The 21,837-nt window shown below is 36.1% G+C and overlaps 1 protein-coding gene across 1 annotated transcript; it reads left to right on the top strand.

The window, feature by feature from the left end:
- The first annotated feature begins 989 nt into the window (after positions 1–989).
- RNaseX25 (Ribonuclease X25) lies at positions 990–14,172 on the top strand. The gene is made up of 2 exons (XM_073980717.1): positions 990–1,743; positions 12,655–14,172. The coding sequence occupies exons 1-2, from the start codon at positions 1,676–1,678 to the stop codon at positions 13,586–13,588; spliced, it is 1,002 nt and encodes a 333-aa protein (XP_073836818.1). The 5' UTR covers positions 990–1,675; the 3' UTR covers positions 13,589–14,172.
- The last annotated feature ends 7,665 nt before the right edge of the window (positions 14,173–21,837 follow it).

The following is a 21,837-nucleotide window of genomic DNA, read 5'->3' as shown; positions in this document are numbered from 1 at the left end:
AAAAAAAATGGTAACAGTGGCAAAAATGGTGAAAGTGGTTAACTGCTATCATATAAGCTGTGTTCCAGAACTAAAAAGTTTTTACAACTTTTACGACTTTTTCACATTTTACCCGAAAAACCGTTCCCATACACAAAAAAGTTGTAAAATTTTCACTTCTCTTTAAACAAATATGGCGCTGAATGGCGCTCTCTTTAAAAACCTTTTACTCGACAAATTTGAGCGTGTAAAAAATAGTAACATGGTTGCCGGCGTCTGATTGGCTGATACGCCGACTTTGACATTTGTTCCAGTTTTTTTTGACGTATTTTCCATTTTTCCGTTCCCGAACTATTTTAAAAAACTTTTGTGTGAGAAAAAATTTTTTACAGTTCTCCCTTTTACGAGTACGGGAACGAAGCTATAAATTGTATGCTTGTTAAAGTAAAGGAACGCTTTGCAGGTTAAAAATGGTAAGAAATGGTAACCTCAGGCAGGTAAAGGAACAGAGCTTTTATTATAGATAAATTAAATGAAATTAAATATATTCATTATAATAACACTTTATACATATGTAAACAGTTAGTTGCCTAACTGTATAAAGAAAGGCATTCAACGTCTTGTATTGAAAAGAAAATCAGTACGCCACATTTTGCATTTGTTCCATCACTATTGTACCTTTTTCATTCATCTCAGACGCAAACCTATGTACCTTCATTTTTACATGTAGATGGCGCTAGACATATATTAGCAATGTATTAGAGAAAACGATTTTACGCTAAATAGCATAAAAATGTTTTTCTTTTAATTATTATTATTACTTATTACTATACCGTAAAGAATACATGTCTTATAAAACGAAAAATAATCTAAATTATATATTTGTATATTTAATTTTGTTTTAAATTTCAATTAAATATCAAATGACAGTAATAAAATGGAATAAGAAGAAGCACTAATAAAATACTAAGCACTTTGATAGGTTAGCAGATAGACGCTCTGCACACACACACACACACACATAGACAGTTCAAACAGCAAAGAAGATAATATGAAAAAAAAAACGCTGAAGAGGCAATAACAGAACGACGACAAATAACAACAGACAACAGTCGAGTCGAACCAAACATCAAAAAGGAAAGAGGAAACCAAATAAAAAGAGATTGCCAGCTACTCTAAGCATTTGTGATTGTTGTGGTCTCAATAAAAAATACGACAAATAAATTTAAACAGAAAAAATTAACAAAAAATACTACATAACGCCACATTCATGGTATAACTATACGTTTGTTTGTGTATGTGACAAAAATAAATTTATTTTAAACAAATAAAACACGTACAAAAAAACCCAAAGTGAAAGAGACTTCCCATAGGCTAATTTGATAATAGCCGTATTAAAGAAAACGTAATTTCCACAAGTTTAGAAAAGTGATTTTTAAAGGGACCCAAAAAGGAAATTTACAATCAGAATTTCAATATCCAGGAAAAAACATACATATCTTTGCCAAAAAAATAAATAAAAGTGAAAGAAACAAATGAATTAAATAAAAAACCTTGAAAAAAAATAACAACTCGACGACAAACATACACCGATAAATTATGTATTATTAAAGCAACAAAAAAAAGAAAGAAATAATTTTGTGAAAATTCACTCAATAGATTTTCAACACTGCTACTACCTGCTGTTTCGGTGAAAATGTTCCAAAGATTTTGCAAAATTTTCTTGGTGTTTTGTGCGATTTCTCCATTTGCTACAGTGTTTAGGTAAGTCTTTTTTATCCTAATCAGTCATTGCCTCCCCTGCAAGTACAGCTGATTGTGTACAATAACAAAAGTAGTCAACGAATACAATATACAGAGAAAAACAAAACGGTACACACAATAAAATTAATAATATTGAACACAAAGAGTAAAAGATATGAAACAAAATGCCAAATATTGTTTGTAAACAATAACAATGTCATATTAACACACAAATCAAATCATTCACATTATATAGGCCCTCTCTTGTTCGCTCTCCCTCTCTTTCACCCCCTTTGTGGTACAACAATTTAATGACCTAATGTCATACAGTATCCGTCTTTTTAATTGTAACAGTGCCACACGGAAAATGTGTAAAGAAAGCTAAACAAGTAAAAAGGAATCAGACAGCTGAATACCGTCAGCGTATGACTGTAAAAAACCGCAACAGAAGATGTGTACATAAGTGCACGAAATAACAATAGCAAATAAGTTTCGAAGCTTCCAAAAAATAACTTTTAGCGCCTGTGGTCACGAATTATATTCCAAACGGAATCAAACACAGTCTTAACCAAAAAAAAATCCAAATTCTTACATTCAGATCAGTATCAGGAGAAGAAGATTTTAACAAAGACCACAAATACTAAATGGCCCTAAATACTGGGATATATCCCAGCAAAAAGTTTGCATCCGTGGATGTAGTTTAATCAGTACAAGTGTACAGCACAAGTGCCGTTCACGGAATTCACTTATGAATAGACAGCGGAATTTTATGCAACCCCTATTTTTGGTCCGATTCATGTCAAGTTTTGGGACTGGGCATATTTTTGGCTTCTGATTACATTGCAATAAATTTTGGCATATGCAAAATTTATGCGTGTACAATATTTCTGTTTAAAATGCTCTTGAGACAAGTCAATAAAATAGATAAATGTATAACCACAGCCACAACCTTCAAAATACCGAAAATCGGGTGGTATCGTTCTATGGGAGCTATATGAAGACCTGAACCTAAACCGACAAATGTTAGGTGAAAAGTTTTTTACCCCCAAGGAAGACTTATTACCCAATTTCAGCCATTTCGGAGGGATATTGAGGACACAACCTTCAAAATACCAGAAATCCGGAGGTACCGTTCTATGGGGGCTATATGAAGACGTGGACCTATACCGAAAAATTTCAGGTGAAAAGTTTTATACCCACAACGAAGACAAAATGCCAAATTTCAGTCATTTCGGTGGGATGTTGAGGCCACAACCTTCAAAATACCAGAAATCCGGTGGTACCGTTCTATGGGGACTATTTGAAGACGTGGACCTATACCGACAAATTTCAGGTAGAAAGTTTTATACCCACAACGAAGACTTAATACCAAATTTGAGCCATTTCGGAGGGATATTGAGGGCACAACCTTCAAAATACCAGAAATCCGGAGGTACCGTTCTATGGGGGCTATATGAAGACGTGGACCTATACCGACAAATTTCAGGTGGAAAGTTTTATACCCATAACGAAGACAAAATACCAAATGTCAGTCATTTCGGTGGGATATTGAGGCCACAACCTTCAAAATACCGAAAATCGGGAGGTACCATTCTATGGGGGCTATATGAAGACGTGGACCTATGCTGACAAATTTCAGGTGGAAAGTTTTATACCCACAACGAAGACAAAATGCCAAATTTCAGTCATTTCGGTGGGATATTGAGGCCACAAATTTCAAAATATCGAGTATCGGTAGGTACCGTTCTATGGGGGCTATATGAAGACGTGGACCTATGCGGACAGATATCAGTTGTAAAGTTGCATACCCCTAACGAAGACTTAATACCAAATTTCAGCCATGTCAGTGGGATATTTAGACCACAAATCCTTGAATATATTTTTGCATATGCTCATTTTATGCAGATATGTAAAAATATGCCCGATATGCAAAATATGCAAACATTTCTGGGTCTAATTCGTTTTATTTTGTAATAAAACGAGTTTTCGAGCTAGGATGCACTCTATTTTCGATCCAAATCACAGCTTTTGATGCATTTTTAATCAGTCTAAAGATGCAATAAAAATGCAAGCTATTGCGAAATATCCCAGAAATAATAAAATTCATTTATTATTTGTGTAAAACAAGAATACAAAAACTTTATTTTATAAACACGATTAAAAAAGTTTCCATTGAATTCAATCGCAATTGAGCTTACTTCATCCGTTCTCCATTTAATCAAAGCGCATATGATTTTGCTTCATTATCCTGAAGGTTTTTTATGTTGCTTTCCCATCACTAGTTCAGCTTTCGACATGGACTCCAACTCCATTCCATTAAAAATGTCCGTCTTGTAAATTACCGCAAAAATGTTCGCAACTTTAGTTTGTATTTTTTATTGTATAACAAAAATCTTCGAAATATATACACTCTTGTTTCTCTTTTGAAGAAATGATGTCGGCATCGACGGGTAGGGATCAACCAACTGTTTTTTTGTTTTGTAGGGATCTCTAAAGCAACTGCTTATAAAATGTAACCAACGGAGTGCATTCTTCATAACTCCGTGTGGACTGCATCGAAGGATGTAGTGAAATCATAACTCCACATGCACAACTTCCGAAATTTTTTGCTGGGATGTATCTCAACAAAAAAATATAATGTTCAGTAACACGGTGCTCTTGAACCAACTTTAAATGGAAGGTGCTTACACCTGGGAAGTTTTTGCGGATTCTGAAACTACAATGTTCATAGATGAGAAAAATCAATAAACCAAAAAATCGCCGTAGCGCTTTTTAAATAAATTGCGATTCAGGTTGTCATTTTTAGGGTTTTTATATGTTTTCACGATTTTGCTTGGAAACCGCAAGTCGTATCGAAATTCTCTACAAGGTTGACCTTTCTGATATATTCGTAGGTTTTACCATTTTTGAGATGTAGAAGTTCAAATTTGGACAATGCACTGACTTTATAGCCACCTTATAACATTTTATCATCTATGAACATTGTAGTTTCAGAATCCGCAAAAACTTCCCAGGTGTAAGCACCTTCCATTTAAATTTGTTTTAAGTGCACCATGGTAATGATCACAATGACTGACTACATGCTATTAATATTTCAACATGATCCGAAAAGTGGTCTTAAAATTAATTAAGCCCACACGTGTTGAATTTTTGAGGCGGAGTTACCTGACGAAACGGACCGACATAGCCCAGCTTGGATCTGGATCCAACTCTGGATGTCATTTCGTTCCGATTTAGCAATTTTTTTTATCGTTCCGATTAGCAATTTTAGTTAGTCACCGTAGGATTTTTTAAAGATATTGGTCATTGTGAAGGGAAGAATGGACTTGCCCACGAAAATATACATTAGGGTTATGACTTTTTGACCTTTTTTCTCAAATGCTTGTTTTTTCGTAATTTTTATAATTTTTTGCATACAAATGAACTGTTTTGTAGGATCTAGGTGGGGGCAGCTGCCCCTCCCTAGCTATTCCTGGCTACGCCCATGCGCCTAAGTATTGCCTTTGAATGATCAAATGAGATAATGAGTGTGAAGAAGAATCAGAAAATTGACAAAAACATTATTTGAGTGTCTAAACTGCAAGGAAATTTTAAAAGAAATTGAGAAGAAAATTTGCCTTTCCTGTTTGAACGTATAAACACGGACTTACTGAATTTTCAAAACAAACATGAGAGAGAGAGGTAGAGAGAGAGAATACAACAAAAATTATAGCAAACAGGGCTTTCAGATATGGCGATTTCTCGCCAAACCTGGCGATTTTTCAATGCGTTTGACGACATTGCGATTTTTTGGCAGTTTTCAGAATAGTTGGCGATTTTGTTGGCTAATTGTGAAAATTAACTCTTCCTTCCCTTCATTTTTTGTATCTTTTTGTTTTATATGAGATAGTAAATACTTAATTCAATTTGTAATAGATTTGCACAAAAAAGTCGTGTATGTGAATATGGCTTGACATATTTTTACAACTTCCACCATACTATGAAGAGTATATCGTCACCATAAATGCCAAAATCATATACGAATGGGAGTAAAGCTGAAAACAGATACAACGTTTGATTAAAGTTTTGTGTCGTTTTGGCCGTTTTTACACTGTTGGGCATGATGCCGAAAAATTCAAATTCATTTGAAATATATGCCGACAAACAGATAAACGCTGGACTTTGGTATCGTCGTCGCCCTGTTGTTGTTGTTTTTTTCTCGACGCCCAACGCAAAACTTTAATCAAACGTTGTATCTGTTTTCAGCTTAAGTAATGAAACCAAATCCGCGGAAACGCTTGGTTTTGGGATCCGTCATTACAACAAATTCTGCAATGTTATCCCATTTTCCGAAATGCCTTTTCTTGAATAGGATCGTTATTTTTTAGCGTAGAAGATTGAAATTTTGTAAGAGCATGTATGCATATTAGTCGTATGTATTAGATTCAATCAAAAAAACAAATTTTGACTTTTTTGGAGATACGACTTCGGGCATTTATGATGACGATATTAAGTTTGTCATTCCGTTTGTAACTCATCGAAATAATCATTTGCGACCCTACGCATATCCATCCGTCTGTTGTAAATTTTTAGAATTTAGACTAAATCGGCCCACGTTGTGGAATAGCCATATAACAGTACAGCCCGATTTAATTTTTTGACCTTATTCGCTAAAATCTGGCATTAAATGTCAAATGACAAATTATAGCTAATTCGGTCTGAACATTTAGCTAAACAATTTCAAATCGGGTGTTCCGTTATATGGGGCTTATTCCAAAACGTGGACCGATTCGAAATTCTAGCTAAGTCTGTCAGAATATGTTGCGATAACTGCAAAATAACTGAAAAAAGCGGTACTGTTTTGTAGATCCAATACAAAACGTAGGCCGATATAGCCCATCGTAGAACTTGTCTTGCCTGCAAAGGAGGCATCTGTGTAGTGTCCTATCTCAATTTTTCTGGATGACAAAGTCATTACCACAGACGGACGGACATGCATAGTAGGGTTATGACTTTTTTACAACCTCATATCACTGTATCATAGCGTGATGAGTTTCTACATAAGATTACATAAAATTTTAATTAGAAGTGATTCGATTAAAAAATCTTCCGCACAAAAAGCTGAAGTCAATATAAGCAGACCACAGACGGACGGACGTGCATAGTACGGTTATGACTTTTTTACAACCTCATATCCCTTCATCATAGCGTGATGAGTTTCTACATAATCTTTATATATAAAACTCAATTGTCGTTTGTTGTTGAAAACGGCTAGAGCGATTTGGATAATTTTTTGTGGAAATGTTAGTCATAGTCCAGTTTAGGTTTTTATGCAAAGAAAAATTGGACATGCCCACTTTTCCGCCCACTTTTATAAATATGTTATATCTACGGAACTACTCAATAGATTTCCCTGAAATTTGCAGGGAACGTAGAGTGATGGCTCCCGGTTGAAAGGCTACATGTTTGGTTGAATTTCGGATCGGGCGGAGGTACCCCGCATATACCCTATTTTTGTAAAAATGCAATATTTGCAACAATTACAAATGTATCGCCTTGAAAATTAATTTCCGAGTCAATGGCGATTGTGTCTCCGACCTTACGTGCTTATTTGGGGCATTAAGACTGGACAACGCCCACTGTTTTAAATATGTTATATCTACGAAACTACTAAATCGATTTTCCTGAAACTTTCAGCGAATGTACAGGGTTGGTCTTCGATAAAAATAGGCTACATATTTTTTTGACTTTCGGATCGGGCGGGTACCTCCCCTATGCCCTATTTTTGTAAAAATGCAATATTTGCAACAAATACGAATGTATCGGTTTGGGAATTTATTTGTGAGTCAATGGCGATTGTGTCTCCAACCTAACGTACTTATTTTGTGACTTAAGATCTGACCATGCTCACTTTCTAATTAGGTTATATCTACAGGGGATTTTCAAGAAAATCGCGATTTGTCTAAACTTTTAAATCTTTATAAATAAAAATCAAATATCGTTCGTCGGTAATGGCATCAGTTGAGAACGGCTGGACCGATTTCCGACTTGGGTTTTTATGCAAAGAAAATTTGACCACGCCCACTTTTTCGCCCACTTTTTTCAATTTTCTATTTTTATCATTTCTACAAAAACTACTGAACCGATTTTCCTGAAATTGCCAGGGAATGTACAGAGATGGTCCCCGCTTACAATAGGCTACAAATTCAGTTGAATTTCGGAAAGGGCGGGGAACTTCCCCTATACCCTACTTTTTTAAAAATGTTATATTTACAATAATTACGAATGTATCTATTTGGAAGTTAATTTGCGAGACAATTGTGGTTGTGTCTCCGACCTTACCTACTTTTTTAGGAACCACAGATTTGACCATACCCACTTTTTAAAATATGTTACATCTACAAAACTACTGAACCGATATTCGTGAAAATATCAGGGAATGTACAGGCATATTTTCTTGATTTTTGAAGAGGGCATATTTAAAAAACCGCCTTACCTTTATGAATAAAAATCAAATGCTGTCATAACTCAACTTAGGTTTTTTGGAAAGAAAAGTCTACCACGCCCCCGAAAACAGGTTACATATTTTATTGAATTCCAGAGTGGGCGGGGTACCTCCCCTATGCGATATTTAAAAAAAAAAACTTTATATTTGCAAAAATTATGTATGTATCGGAATAAAAATTTACGGATTAATCTACAATCTAGGTACTACTTTGGGGCCTATAGGCCCGACCAAGCCTGTTTTTTTTAGTATGTCATAACTCCAATACTACTGAAGGGATTGCCGTTGTTATGTGGGGTACCTTCCCCATGCCTTTCTGTTAAACGCTATATGTATAAGCCAAACTTATGATTATATCGGTTTCAGCATACATTTTGGTAGGCAATGAAGTTGTTATATGTTATATCTTGAAAACTGATGACCACGCCCACTCTTTTCAAAACATTATTTTTCCAAAACGACTGAACCTAATTTTCAGAAAATGTTCAGGAATGTCCCGTGGTCCAAAATGCTATATATTTGTAGACGAATTTCGGGGCCTATTATTTTATAATCGGTGTATTTGTTAAACTTATGAGTGCATCAGGTTGCAAATTAGTTTTCGAGACAACGGTGGTTGTCCCCCGATCAAGAAAAACTATATATTTACAAATGTACTTAAATGGTGAGGTTCAACGGTCCATCAGCCATGAAAAGCTAAAACATATAGGTCTAAATAAGCGGGAGAACTCGATTTAATCATTTTTTTAACTTTTATTATTAGATCGCTTTAGGATAAAGAAAGTGACATGGACGATAATAAATCCTAAAAGGCACAAATTGGCGAAAAATCCGACAAAGTCCGTAAGAGAAAAGAACGGTTACAGACAAAATCTGTTGATAAATTTAAAATCCTTCTCGGTTTGAAAATGGACCGAAGAAGTGTGTTAGAAAATACCTACTTTTGAATTAAAACTCTTTACGACGGGCCAGCAACGCGGACCAGGGTCTGCTAGTATTACATAAAATCTTAATTATAAAGTGATTCGATAAAAAAAGCTTCCGCACAAAAAGCTGGAGCCAATATAAGCAGATATTTAACTGAAAACAAGGTATAGGGGCACACGATCGTCGTATTATTACGTATATATCATTTTATATATAAAAGTGGTTTCTGCGGGACCTTTTTCAAATTAAAGTTATTTTAGTCATTAATAGGCAAAAGCAAGGCATATTTATGTAAGGTATATGCATGAATTACAACAACTAACAAATTTACAAAAACAACATTGTTGTTATTGAAAATTGAATGTCAAAGAAAATATTTAATAATAGGGTCGTTCTTAAAATTTTCTCAGGAAAAATATAAATACATTTTGAATTTGAAATTTGAATCAAAATGTAAATATAAAGCATTCAGAACTGTCGTAGGCCATTTTCATTACACGTTTAGGATGAAAATAAGTATTTTATGGTAGCAAATTTCAAAGTTCCAAATTTCATGAGTAGACCCAATTACATTTTGAAAACTAAATTTACAAAAAAAGTAAAAATACAGCTGATTGTCACTTCTACCTTATATAAATGTGCCTTGGGCAAAGGTCATACATTCGTTCAATAGGAAATAATTTTTTGAGAAAAAAAAAATTCATTTCATAGTATTTTTTCAAAAAATATTTTTTTCAAAGTGGTTTGTGCGGATCGTTTTTTATAATAAAATGGAATGAATGTTATTTTAGGCATTAGTAGGCAAAAGTTCATTCAATCTCACTGCAGGAAATCATTTTTGAGAAAAAATGTCAAAGAGTCATAACCCTAATCGATTTAGAATTTCTCTCTCATATACAATATAGGGTTGCAAATTATTTTTGCATTGCGTTAAAAACGATAAAAATAAACTTAATAACATAAAAAGGCATAATGCAGTATAACTTTTAACATAAACAGAAGAATCTTCGGTTTGGCGATTTTGGGCGATTTCTGACACCCGATTTGGCGATTTAGGTGGATAAAAATCTGACAGCCCTGATAGCAAAATAAACAGGGGAAATTTAAACTTAGCGATAAATTCAAGACTGTGGAAAATTCCCTGCAGTATTTTTTGTTGTAAAGCTAAATCAGATAAAGTAACTGCTAAATCAAAATTTAAATTGCAATTCAAATTCTTAATTTATGGGAATTTATCTAAATTACATTAAACCTAACAGTTATAGTACGTTTATATATAACCGAATTTAATAAACACACTGGGTTTCAAATGCCAATTCCTTTGCGTATACGTCAAATAAATCCTCATTAAGAAGGTTAACCCTGCAAAAGGCTATAATATAAACATGGCCTTACATTCGTAACAAAATTTTTTATTTATTTTTGGTTCCAATAAATAATAATCATCGTATTAGGTATAAATATATATAAAACAACAACCAATTTATTACTAATAAATAAATCGTTAAATATAAACAAAACTTCTACAACTGTGTCATATCAAAGCCATAGCTAATTTCTCGTATCAAATTCTCTGTGTCATATAAAGCAGAATACATATGTATGTATGCAAATCTTTGTTGTTGTTATAAAAAATAATTTGCTGATAATTTGCATTTATACAGAAACAAAAGTGGGTTACAGTATTAGATTTAATCATTATGACAAAGTGAGTATTGAAAACGTAACTTCATCATTTTTCTTCAAGCATTACAGAAAGGATATTCAGTGAATTAAAAAAATTCCTTATCATCATATATATATCCTAACTACATATAGTTTTAATATACAACGAATTTGGCAGTTGTTTTTAAGGAATCAAATACTCTTTGTCATTAGGTTTTTGTTGACTTTTTCAAATGTTTCAGTTACCTCTTCCAATTTTCGACCGATAATAAGCATAAGCAATTTAGATGTTCAACTTATTTTTATACCCTCAGCATTTATGCTAACGAGGGTATATATATATATTTAGATCCCAGTATGTTTGGACGAAATGTGTTTCAGACCATTTGGAGTCGATTTAGCAATGTCCGTCCGTCTGTCTGGCTGGCTGGTGCCCACGATAACTCTCGAACGAATGAACCGATTTGGTCCAAAATTTGGCTTTCGCAATATTTTGTCCAAACTTAGTTTAAGTTCGAAGATGGTTTATATCGGTTCACTCCTTCCGCACGATAACTCTTGAAGGTTTGGTCCATACTTTGCACATTGTGAAATTTTTACCAAACTTAGATGAGGATCCAATATGGACTCAATCGGTCCACGCCATCGGGTACCTCTGCACACAACATTTCGGAACAGTTCAGTTCAGGACCTGCTCTCGAATCGTTTTGATTTTTCTTGTAACAACTTGTATTCACGGCCCCTCATAAGGCGGTACAAGTTTCATCAGGGGCAAAACCATACTTCCTGACAAAATAGCCTGAAACTTTCAAAAAACCATTGTGACACCGTGTGTAGTGGTTGGAGCGTGTGATAACTCTCGAACTGATATGCCGATTCGATCCAAAATTTGGCATTCATAATATTTTGTCCAAACATAGTTTAAGTTCGAAGATAAGCCATATCGGTTTACTCCTTCTGGTACCTCCCCCACAAAAGTTCAAAAATTTTCAGAAAAGTTGTGCGCACGATAAATCTTGAAGGGAAGGACCGATTTGGTCCATACTTTACGCATCCTAATATATCTACAAGATATAGATCAGGTTTGAATCTTGACAATATTTGTCCATTCCTTCGGGAACCTCCCACACCTGCTCTTGACTAACTTTGATTTCTGTTGAAGCAACATGCAAACGATGTCTCAATTACGACGGTAAACGTTTTTTAGTGGCAAGTCCATACATCTTGGGAAAACAGCCCAAAAGTTGTATAAACCCCCTAAGGCACCATATGTAGTAGCTGGAGAGTGCAATAACTCTCGAACTGATAAACCTTAGTTTAACTTCTAAAATGGCCCATATCGGTCCTCTCCTTAGGATATCTCCCCCACAAAAGTTCAACAACTGTGTCCAAATTTATACCGATGATGTTCTTTGTAGCCCTGTTTACAGCCATATTTCGTGGACAAGTCCATGCTTCCAGGCTTGCAGGTCCAACAGTTGTACGATATCCCACTGAAATGGCTAGAGGGCGCGATATCTATCGAAAAGATATGACTCTCAAAATAAGATCCACTTCTGTAATGCACTATGTCGGTCCATTCCCTCATCCGCAAACCTTTTGAACTTTAATCCTAATCCACATTTTTGTCGGCAAGTTCAAATGTCCGAAAAGAGCCACAAAATTCTGAAAAGACCCTAAATACATTCGATATGTCCGTAGATGAAAGTTCCAATCCACATAGGCTGAGGGTATATCTCTGTCGGCAAAGCCGACTGATAACTTTTTCCTTGTTTCTTATTAAAATTTAATTTTTAAATTTTTTTGTGAAGTTTTAATTAAACATTTCATTTTTTGTTTCCTTCATTTCATTTTAGCGACTCTTCACCGGACAGCGATGAATTAGCCGAGTTACAGTTTAATGGTCATCCCGTTAAGGGCATCGAAGAGATAAAACAAAATATTTTCTTTTCCGATGAGCTAAGTTCATCCGAATACCATGATGATCTCGATATCGAAATGAGTGTCCTGGAGAATGGTGGCAATTACGATTGGGATATTTTAATATTTACCCAACAATGGCCAGTCACAACTTGCTATCATTGGAGAGAGGAGGACAAGGATCATGACTGTAAATTACCAGCAGCTAAAGAATTTTGGACGGTACATGGAGTGTGGCCAACCAAGAAGGGACATTTTGGACCTTCGTTTTGTAACAAAACAGCCAGTTTCGATATAAATCTTTTGAACGACATTAAGGATGAACTGAACCATTTTTGGCCCGACATTGATGGCGAATCGAAAGGTGATTGGTTGTGGAAACATGAATGGCTTAAGCATGGCACCTGTGCCGCTGTTCTCGAGGAATTAAGCAATGAATTGAAATACTTCTCACAGGGCATAACATGGCGTGAAGGTTTTCAGCTATCAAAAATATTGGGTGATTCTGGCATACATCCAGATTCGAATAATACAGTGGTGGCCATAAATGCTGCCCTCGTCAAGGGTTTGGGTAAAAATCCCTCTATACACTGTTTGTACGATAGTAAAAAAGATATTAGCTATTTGGAGGAGATACGTATCTGTTTCGATAAATCGCTCAATGTCACAGGTTGTGATGGTGTCAAGCTTGGCAATGCCGTGTCCATTGATTATCCCGGTGGAACAGTTATTACAAATTGTCATGTGGGAAAACCGGTACATTATCCGAGTCTGGTGCCAAATCGTCGACGACAAGAGCAAAGCAAGTGGAAATTCCCAATTGTCAATTTGTACAAACTTGTGCAGTTTATTATGTGGTTCACGCTATAAAAGGAGGGTGTGTGTGGCGATGACAATAGACGGGGAGTCAAACGGGAAATTATAAAGGATATCAGAGGCACATAATTTAATTAGAACCCAACAGAATTATCGAAAAGAAACAACAATGTATTTTTATTAGTAAATTCAATATCAAATCCCTCAAAAAGCAAGAAAACAAAAATGGAATAATAACTTTATTTTTATATGAGGAAAAAAGTGATGATGGGATGTTATCATAAATATATATTATTTTTTATTTTATAAATTATTATTATTGCAAATTAATCAATTATACACAGAAACACTCATAAGTAAATACACACACTCTCACATACATACAACATATATTTTACAATTATATTGCAAATAACTGAAATATCATTGTTTTGAATCAATATAAGACTTGATGCCCCTCGATCTGGCATGTTTAAGTAAAAAATCGTCAAAGAAGTATTTTTAAGTTGTATTTTTCGGTCTGAACAAATAATTATTGACTCTACGAAGAAATATGTGAAAAAATTGTTGTATTGTTTAAATTATTTTTAGAAATCAATCAAAATATTAAACTAATAATAAAGAAAATTAAAATAAAAGATTTAACTAGAGTTTTCATACTAAGGTTTTAATAAATTTAAAAATTATATTTTGTGGAGATTTTGGCCAGAATTTAGGGAGTATTTAGTTTAAATTTAGCAATAGTTTACATTGCATCTTCAGGTTATACTTGTATATGTGAATGAATTAATGTTCCCAGAAAAAATCATACATATGAGGAATAGTGTTCAAAAAGTGTTTACAATGTGGTCCTTAAAGTGAACAAGTAAAAAATAGTTAAGTTCGGTCGGGTCGAACTTTTTATACCCTCCACCATAAAATAGAATAATTATTTATTTTCCTGTTCACAATTTTAGGTGGAGATATTTTGTGACCAACTATACCTCAAATGCTTAAATAAGTTAAAAAAAAAACAAGTAAAAAAGTGTCAGTCGGCTTTGCCGACAGATATACATCCTCAGCCAATGTGAAGTGAAACTTTCACCTACGGACAGATCGAATGTATTTAAGGTATTTTGGCCCTTTTTGGGCATTTAAACTTGCCGACAAAAATCTGGATTAGGAATTAACTGCACTAAGACACAAATGTTGAACTTTATTGGGTGAGGTACCCTTAGAGAGGACCGATATGGGCCATTTTAGAAGGTAAACTAAATTTTGACAAAATATAAGGAGATCCAAAGTTTGGACCAAATTTGTTGCCCCATTCAAGTGACATCGTCATAGCATTTTAGAGGCATTTTTTAAATATTGCCCCATGCCCCATGAAACTGAAACTTTTACCGTCGTAATGGAGGTAGCAGGTCTTAAAGTGAACTTATCCGAAATTTTGTGTGAGAGGTATCAGAAGGAGTAGACAAATATAGTCCATATTCGAACCTGATCTATAACTGGTAGTTATATTAGGATGTGCAAAGTATGGATTACATCGGTCACTCACTTCAAGAGTTATCGTGCGCACAATTTTTCCGAACATTTTTGGACTTTTGTGGGGGAGGTAGCTGAAGGAGTGGACCGATATGGTTTGTCTTCGAATTTAAACTATGTTTGGACAAAGTATTGCGAAGGCCAAATTTTGGACCGAATCGGCAAATCCATTCAAGAGTTATCTTGCGCTCCAACCACTACACACGGTGTCATAGGGTCTTTTTGCATCTTTCAGGATATTTTGTCAGGAAGTATGGACTTGCCCCTGATAAAATGTGTACCGTCGTATGGAGGGCAGTGAATACAAGTTGTTTCAACGAAGTGATGCGGTTCGAGAGCAGGTCCTAATCTGAACTTATCCGACATTTTGTGTGGCATGTACCCGAAGGAGTGGACCGATTGAGTCCATATTGGAACCTCATCTAGGTTTGGTAGAAATATAACGATGTGCAAAGTACGGACTAAATCGGTTACTCCCTTCAAGAGTTATCGTGCGCACACATTTTCCGAACATTTTCGAACTTTTGTGGGGGAGCGGAAGGAGTGAACCGATATAACCCATTTTCGAACTTAGACTAAGTTTGGACAAAATATTGCCAAAGCCAAATTTTGGACCAATTCGGTTATCATGCGCACCAGGCAGCCAGACAGACATACTTGGGGTATAAAACCATTATTTCGATGAGACACATTTTGCCCGTATGAAAGTGTATATACCCTCGTTAGCATAAATGCTGAGGGTATAAAAAAAACCTTAAACTTTACATGTTCCAAATTTTGTGTGGGAGATACTCTAAGGAGTGGTACGATGTACGTTTCATATTTGGACGAAATCCAAGTATATACGCGAGTGTTATGTTAGGCACAACCAAGTTTAGTTAGTGCCGGCAGATTTCTTGGAGCTCCAGGGCCATTATCTCAAAAAGTATGGACTTGTCCCCGAAAAAGAATACACCGTCAAAGAAAAGAATACAAAGTCAAAATTTCAATCAACTCGCAAAAAATATATGAAGACTGAACACAAAATTTCTGTAATTTTGGGTGGATAATGTGGCTAAAACCTTAAAAACTCGAAAATTGGGTGGTACCGTTCCACGGGGGTTATATCAAAACGTAAACCAATAACAACAATTCTCTGTAAAAATATTTCGTAAGACCTGGCGAAGACTAAATAGCAAATGTCAGTTACATTGGTTGTTTAATGTGGCTAAAACCTTGAAAATACCGAAAATCGGGCGATACCGTTCTATTGGAGCTATATCAAAACGTGGACCTATGTACATAATTTTTATCAGAAAAGTTTTTTGGTCCATTGGGAACCCTCAATGCAAAATTTCGGCGTATTTGGGCGTGAAACATATGTAAAATCTTCAAAATTCCGAAAATCGGGAGGTACCGTTATATGGGGTCTATATCAAAACGTGGACCTATGTCCATAATTTTTATCGGAAAAGTTTTTTGTAAACTGAAAACCCCGCATCTCAAAATTCAACCAACTTGGTTGATAAGTTTAGCTAAAATATTCAAAATACCGAAACATTAAGAAGTACCGTTGCATGGGGACTATCCCAAAACGTGGACCGACCTTCCCATTTTTTGCTCTCGACATTGTCAGTGAACTATAAGTATTTATACCAAAATTCATCTGCCAACGCCAACTCCTTTTATATTTGGCCACCATTTATTTGAACTTGCGACATAGTGCAGCGTTTTTTTGAGGTTATGCGCCATTATCTCGGGAACTATGGACTTGCCCTCGAAAAAAATTACAATGACGTAACGGGGGCCGCACGAACATCCTGCTACAAAAAAATTCATAACGATTCGTGAGGTGTCACTAAACTGCACTTATTTCAAATTTTGTGTGGGAGGGACCTGAAGGAGTGGACCGATATAATCCATATTCGAACCTGATGTATGCCTAGAAGTAGTATTACCATATGCAAAGTTTGGTTCAATTCGGTTGCTCCCTTCGAGAGTTATCGTGCGCACAAGTTTTGCGACAATTTTTGAACGTTTGTGAAGGAGGTACATGAAGGAGTGGACCTATGTGGCCCATCTTCGAACTTGAATCAAATCTGGACAACATATTTCGTGCGCACAAGCCAGCCAGACGGACAGACGGACGGACATTGCTAGATCTACTCAAAATTGTCTGAAACGGATATCGTACAAATATACTTGGGGTCTAAAACCATTATTTCGATGAGGATTTTTGGTCGTATCAAAGTGTAATTACCCTCTTTAGCCTAAAGGCTGAGGGTATAATGAATCTGAAAATGTCTTCAATCGGGAGGCACCTTTATATAGGGCTATATCAAAGGGTGAACATTTATTGACAAATTTTGCTGGTTTTGTGACCTCGGGGAACCTTAAATGTCGAATTACAGATAGTTCGGCCAACAAATGTAGCTAAACTCTTTAACAAACCTAAATCGGGGAGTAACTTTATATTGTGGTGGCTACACTAAAAACATGAACCTATTTGACAATTTTCAGTGGAGAGTGTCTGGGAACGCTATGAATCTCAAATATCAAAAAAAAAAAAGAAAAAATTCGGTTTAAAAATTTAGCTAATATCCTCAAAATATCGGAAACCTGGTGTTGCCGTTATTGGGGGGCTATACCAAAGCATGGATCCATATTGACAATTTTAGGTGGATATGTTTTGTGACCACAGGAAACTTCAAATGTTAAATTACAAGTAGTTCGGTTAATAAATGTAGCTGATATCCTCGAAATACCGAAAATCGCGAGCTACCGTTATAAGGGGATATACCAAAACATGGACATATATTGAAAATTTTTGGCGGAGATGTTTTGTGACCACAGGAAACCTCAAATGTCAAATTACAGATAGTTCGGTCAACAAATTCAGTTAAATCCTCAAAACACCGAAAATCGGGAGGTACACTTATATGGGGGCTATACCAAAACGTGGACCTATGTTGACAATTTTTGGTGGAGATGTTTCGTGACCACAGGGAACCTTAAATGTTAATTTACAAGTGGTTCGGTCAAAAAATGTAGCTAAAATCCTCCAAATATAGAAAATCGGGAGGTAACGTTATATCGGGGCTATACCAAAACGTGAACATATGTTGACAGTTTTTGGTCGAGATGTTTCGTGACCACAGGGAACCTCAACTGTTAATTTACAAGTGGTTCGGTCAAAAAATGTAGCTAAATTCCCCAAAATACCGAAAATTATATGGGGCCTATAGCAAAACGTAGACCTATGTTTGGTGGAGATATTTCGTGACCACAGGGAACCTCAAACTTTAATTTACAAGTGTGTCGGTCAAATAGATGTAGCCAAAATCCTCTAAATATAAAAATCGCCGATATAGGCCATCTTCGATCTTGACCTGTCTATGGAAAAAAGACACTCGGGTGTAAAAATTTAGCGCTTTATCTCATATATTGCGAACGCTAAGGTGATTACAACAGACGAGCAGACGGACATGGCTATATCGCCTCAGATTTTTATCCTGATCAAAAATATATATATTTTATAGGGTCGCAAATGTATATTTCCTTACGTTACAAACGAAAAAAAAAAAACTTAATATAAACTCCATACTATGGTGGAGGGTATAAAATACTGCTTTACCGAAAATCGGGAGTACTGTTCTTTGGGGCTGTATCAAAACGTGGACTAGTTCCAAGAAATTTCTGGAGAAAAGTTTCATACATCCAACGAAGACTAAATATCAAATTTCAGCCCTTTCGGTGGGATATTTAGGTCATAACCTTCAAAATACCGAAAATCTGGAGGTACTCTATGGCAGCTATATGAAGACATGGATATATACCTATAATTTCTCCTGGTCTATTTCATACCCCCAACGAAGACTAAATACCAAATTTTAGTCATTTCGGTAGAATAATGTGGCAAAATTGTTCAAAATACCGAAAATCTGGGGTACGGTTCTATAGGAGCTATAAGAAGACGTGAACTTATACCAAAAAATTTCTGGTTGAAAGTTTCATACCCCCAACAAAGATTAAATACCAAATTTCAGCCGTTTTGGTGGGATATTGAGGCCACAATCTCGAAAATACCGAAAATCGGGAGGTACCCTTCTATGGGGGCTATATGACGGCGTACGACCTACACCATCAATTCTCTTCTAAAAGGTTTTCTATCCCCAACGAAGACTAAATACCAAATTATAGAATAGATGACCTATCTTGGGGTCTTCTATAGAATAGATGACCTCACTTGAGGTCTTCTATAGAATAGAGGTCTTCTATAGAATAAAATATATATAGAAAATATGACCTTATTTGAGGTCTTCTATAGAATAAATGACATCACTTGAGGTCTTCTATAGAATAGATAACCTCACTTGAGGTCTTCTATAGAATTTATGACTTCACTTGTGGTCTTCAATAACCTTCGAATCTCATCTTGTCTACGAAGTTCCAATATGATTGTCCTTACGTACTCGCATACATATTCCCAGTTTTCGGGAGACATCAACATTATTTCTATTACGTTTTCTACACGCAGTTCACTATTAACTTTCTGCTCTAAGTTTGCCCTCCCTACACTGAATCGAGGACACAAAAAGAATACATGGTATGGGTTTTCTACATGTTCTATACAGCAAGGACAATTAGGGGAGCAGTCAAGGCCAAAACGATGTAAGTAGGACCTGAAGCAACCATGTCCGGAGAGGAATTGGGTAAGATAAAAAATTAAATATCCATGTCGTCTATTTGACCAAGTGTCCACATTTCGTATCAGCGAATACGTCCATCTACCTTTTGTAGCTGCTGACCATCTATTTTGCCATTCGACAATGCTTCGTCTTCTTGTGTCCTCGGGCTCATTTCCGGGTTCCAGTGAGTTCCTTGAATTGAATATGGATTCAGATTCTCTGGCTAGGATATCGATGGGTATCATGGCAGCGATAACACAGGCTGCATCGTCAGACACTGTCCTATATGCACAGCATACACGAAGCGCTGCAAGTCTATATACCGACCCAATCTTTGCATAGTAAGTAGCGTACTTCAAGGATTGAGCCCATATTGGTGCTGCGTAGAGAATAATATTTTTGATAACTCCTGCTAGAATTTTTCTCCTTAAGTATCTTGGCCCTCTTGTGTTTGGCATAATACGGCACAACGCTTTACAGGTGTTTCCGGCTTTTGCCTTTATGTAGTCTAAATGGTCTTTAAAAGACAGGCGATTGTCTGTCTTTTAAAGACCGAGACATTTCAGGCTTTCCGCTGTTGTTATTGTGCAATCTCCAATTTGAATATTTATTCTTTCCACCACTCTACTACTTGTAATTAAGACTGCTTCCGTTTTTTGGTCGGCTAATGCCAGGCCTTGTGAGAACAGCCATGATCTAACCAACTGCATGCTGGCCTCTGTTACTGTTCTTGCTTCTTCGGTTGTTTTTGCAACAATGACTAGCGCGATGTCATCCGCAAACCCAATAATATTAGCTTTCTCTGGAAGTTTTAACCTTAAAACACCATCATACATCACGTTCCATAGAAGCGGTCCAAGAACGGATCCTTGTGGTACTCCTCCTGTTATTTGGTATTCTTTTGTACCTTCTTCAGTCTCATATATCAGGATTCTGTTGCGGAAGTAGTCCTGGATTATAGCAACAAAATATGCAGGGACGTTTAACCGTCGCAGAGCCTTTAAAATATTCTCCCAATTAGCTGTGTTGAAGGCATTTTTAACATCTAGTGTTACGACCATACAATATTCTTTCGTCCCTTTTTTCCAGCTTTGGCCATGTATTGCTGCCTTTGCAATGTCGATTACCGTTTTTGCTGCATCAATGGTAGATCTCTTCTTTCTGAAGCCAAATTGACATTCGGATAAGCCTTCTGCACGTTCGATGCACTCTTCCAATCTATCGCGGATAATGCTCTCAATGAGCTTTCCGCATGTGTCTATCATGCACAGTGGGCGATATGAGGAGGGGTTTCCCAGAGGCTTGCCATTTTTAGGCAGTAGCACTAACCTTTGCCTTTTCCATATTGATGGAAAAGATCCAAATTCCAAGCATTTGTTGAATAATTTATGTAACTGTCCACCACAGCACTTCACAATCTCTTTTAGGACATAATTTGGAATTCCATCTAGGCCTGGCGCTTTGGAATCATCGAATTTCGAGACGGCAAGATTTATCTCCGCTGATGTGACATGGGGGTAAACAAATTGTCCACTGGGATCGTATGTTGCCCATGTTGCTACCTTTTGATTAGGAAAGAGGTGATTCACAATATTACTTAGCGTTTTAGCGTCTGTTGGTGTACCTGAGCTAAAGCACTTCAGTTTTTTAGTCACAATCTTGTAGGCTAATCCAAACGGCTGGTTTTCTACATCATCACAAATTTTTAAGAAACATGCTCTTTTGCTTCTTTGTATGGATTTTTTGAGAGCTTTCTTCTTCATCTTGAGAATCTGTCTATAAGCTTCATTATCGTCTCTATCTCGTGTTCTTACAAAGCGTCTTCTAGCACGAAGACACTCCTTGCGTAATTCAGCGATTTCAGCGATTTCAGCGTTCCACCAATATACTGGGGCTTTGCCTACTCCTCGTCTTCTCTTTTTCATGGATGCGTTGCATGCCTGTGTTGTCTGTAGTATTAGCTTTTTAGCCATGTTTTCCGGAGTTCCCTGCAGTTCTGTGCCTTCCATACATAGGGCGAATATTTCTTTATCTAGTGAGTCTCTCTTCCAGCCAGTTACTTCTGGTGTTCGAACCGTTGATGTTACTGTTGCAACCTCGTTATGCTTA

Source organism: Musca autumnalis, unplaced genomic scaffold (genome assembly GCF_047663935.1).
Source record: "Musca autumnalis isolate F117 unplaced genomic scaffold, ASM4766393v1 scaffold_4, whole genome shotgun sequence".
Taxonomy (NCBI): domain Eukaryota; kingdom Metazoa; phylum Arthropoda; class Insecta; order Diptera; family Muscidae; genus Musca; species Musca autumnalis.
The sequence above is the reverse complement of the archived record's forward strand: the minus strand, read 5'-3'. Positions and strand labels throughout refer to the sequence as shown.

What these genes read in the sequence shown, in the direction of transcription:
- RNaseX25 (XM_073980717.1), top strand. Translation starts at nt 1,676, where the DNA reads ATGTTCCAAAGATTTTGCAAAATTTTCTTGGTGTTTTGTGCGATTTCT. An exon ending in CCATTTGCTACAGTGTTTAG is followed by an intron (nt 1,744 to 12,654) that starts GTAAGTCTTTTT and finishes ATTTCATTTTAG; the next exon opens with CGACTCTTCACCGGACAGCG.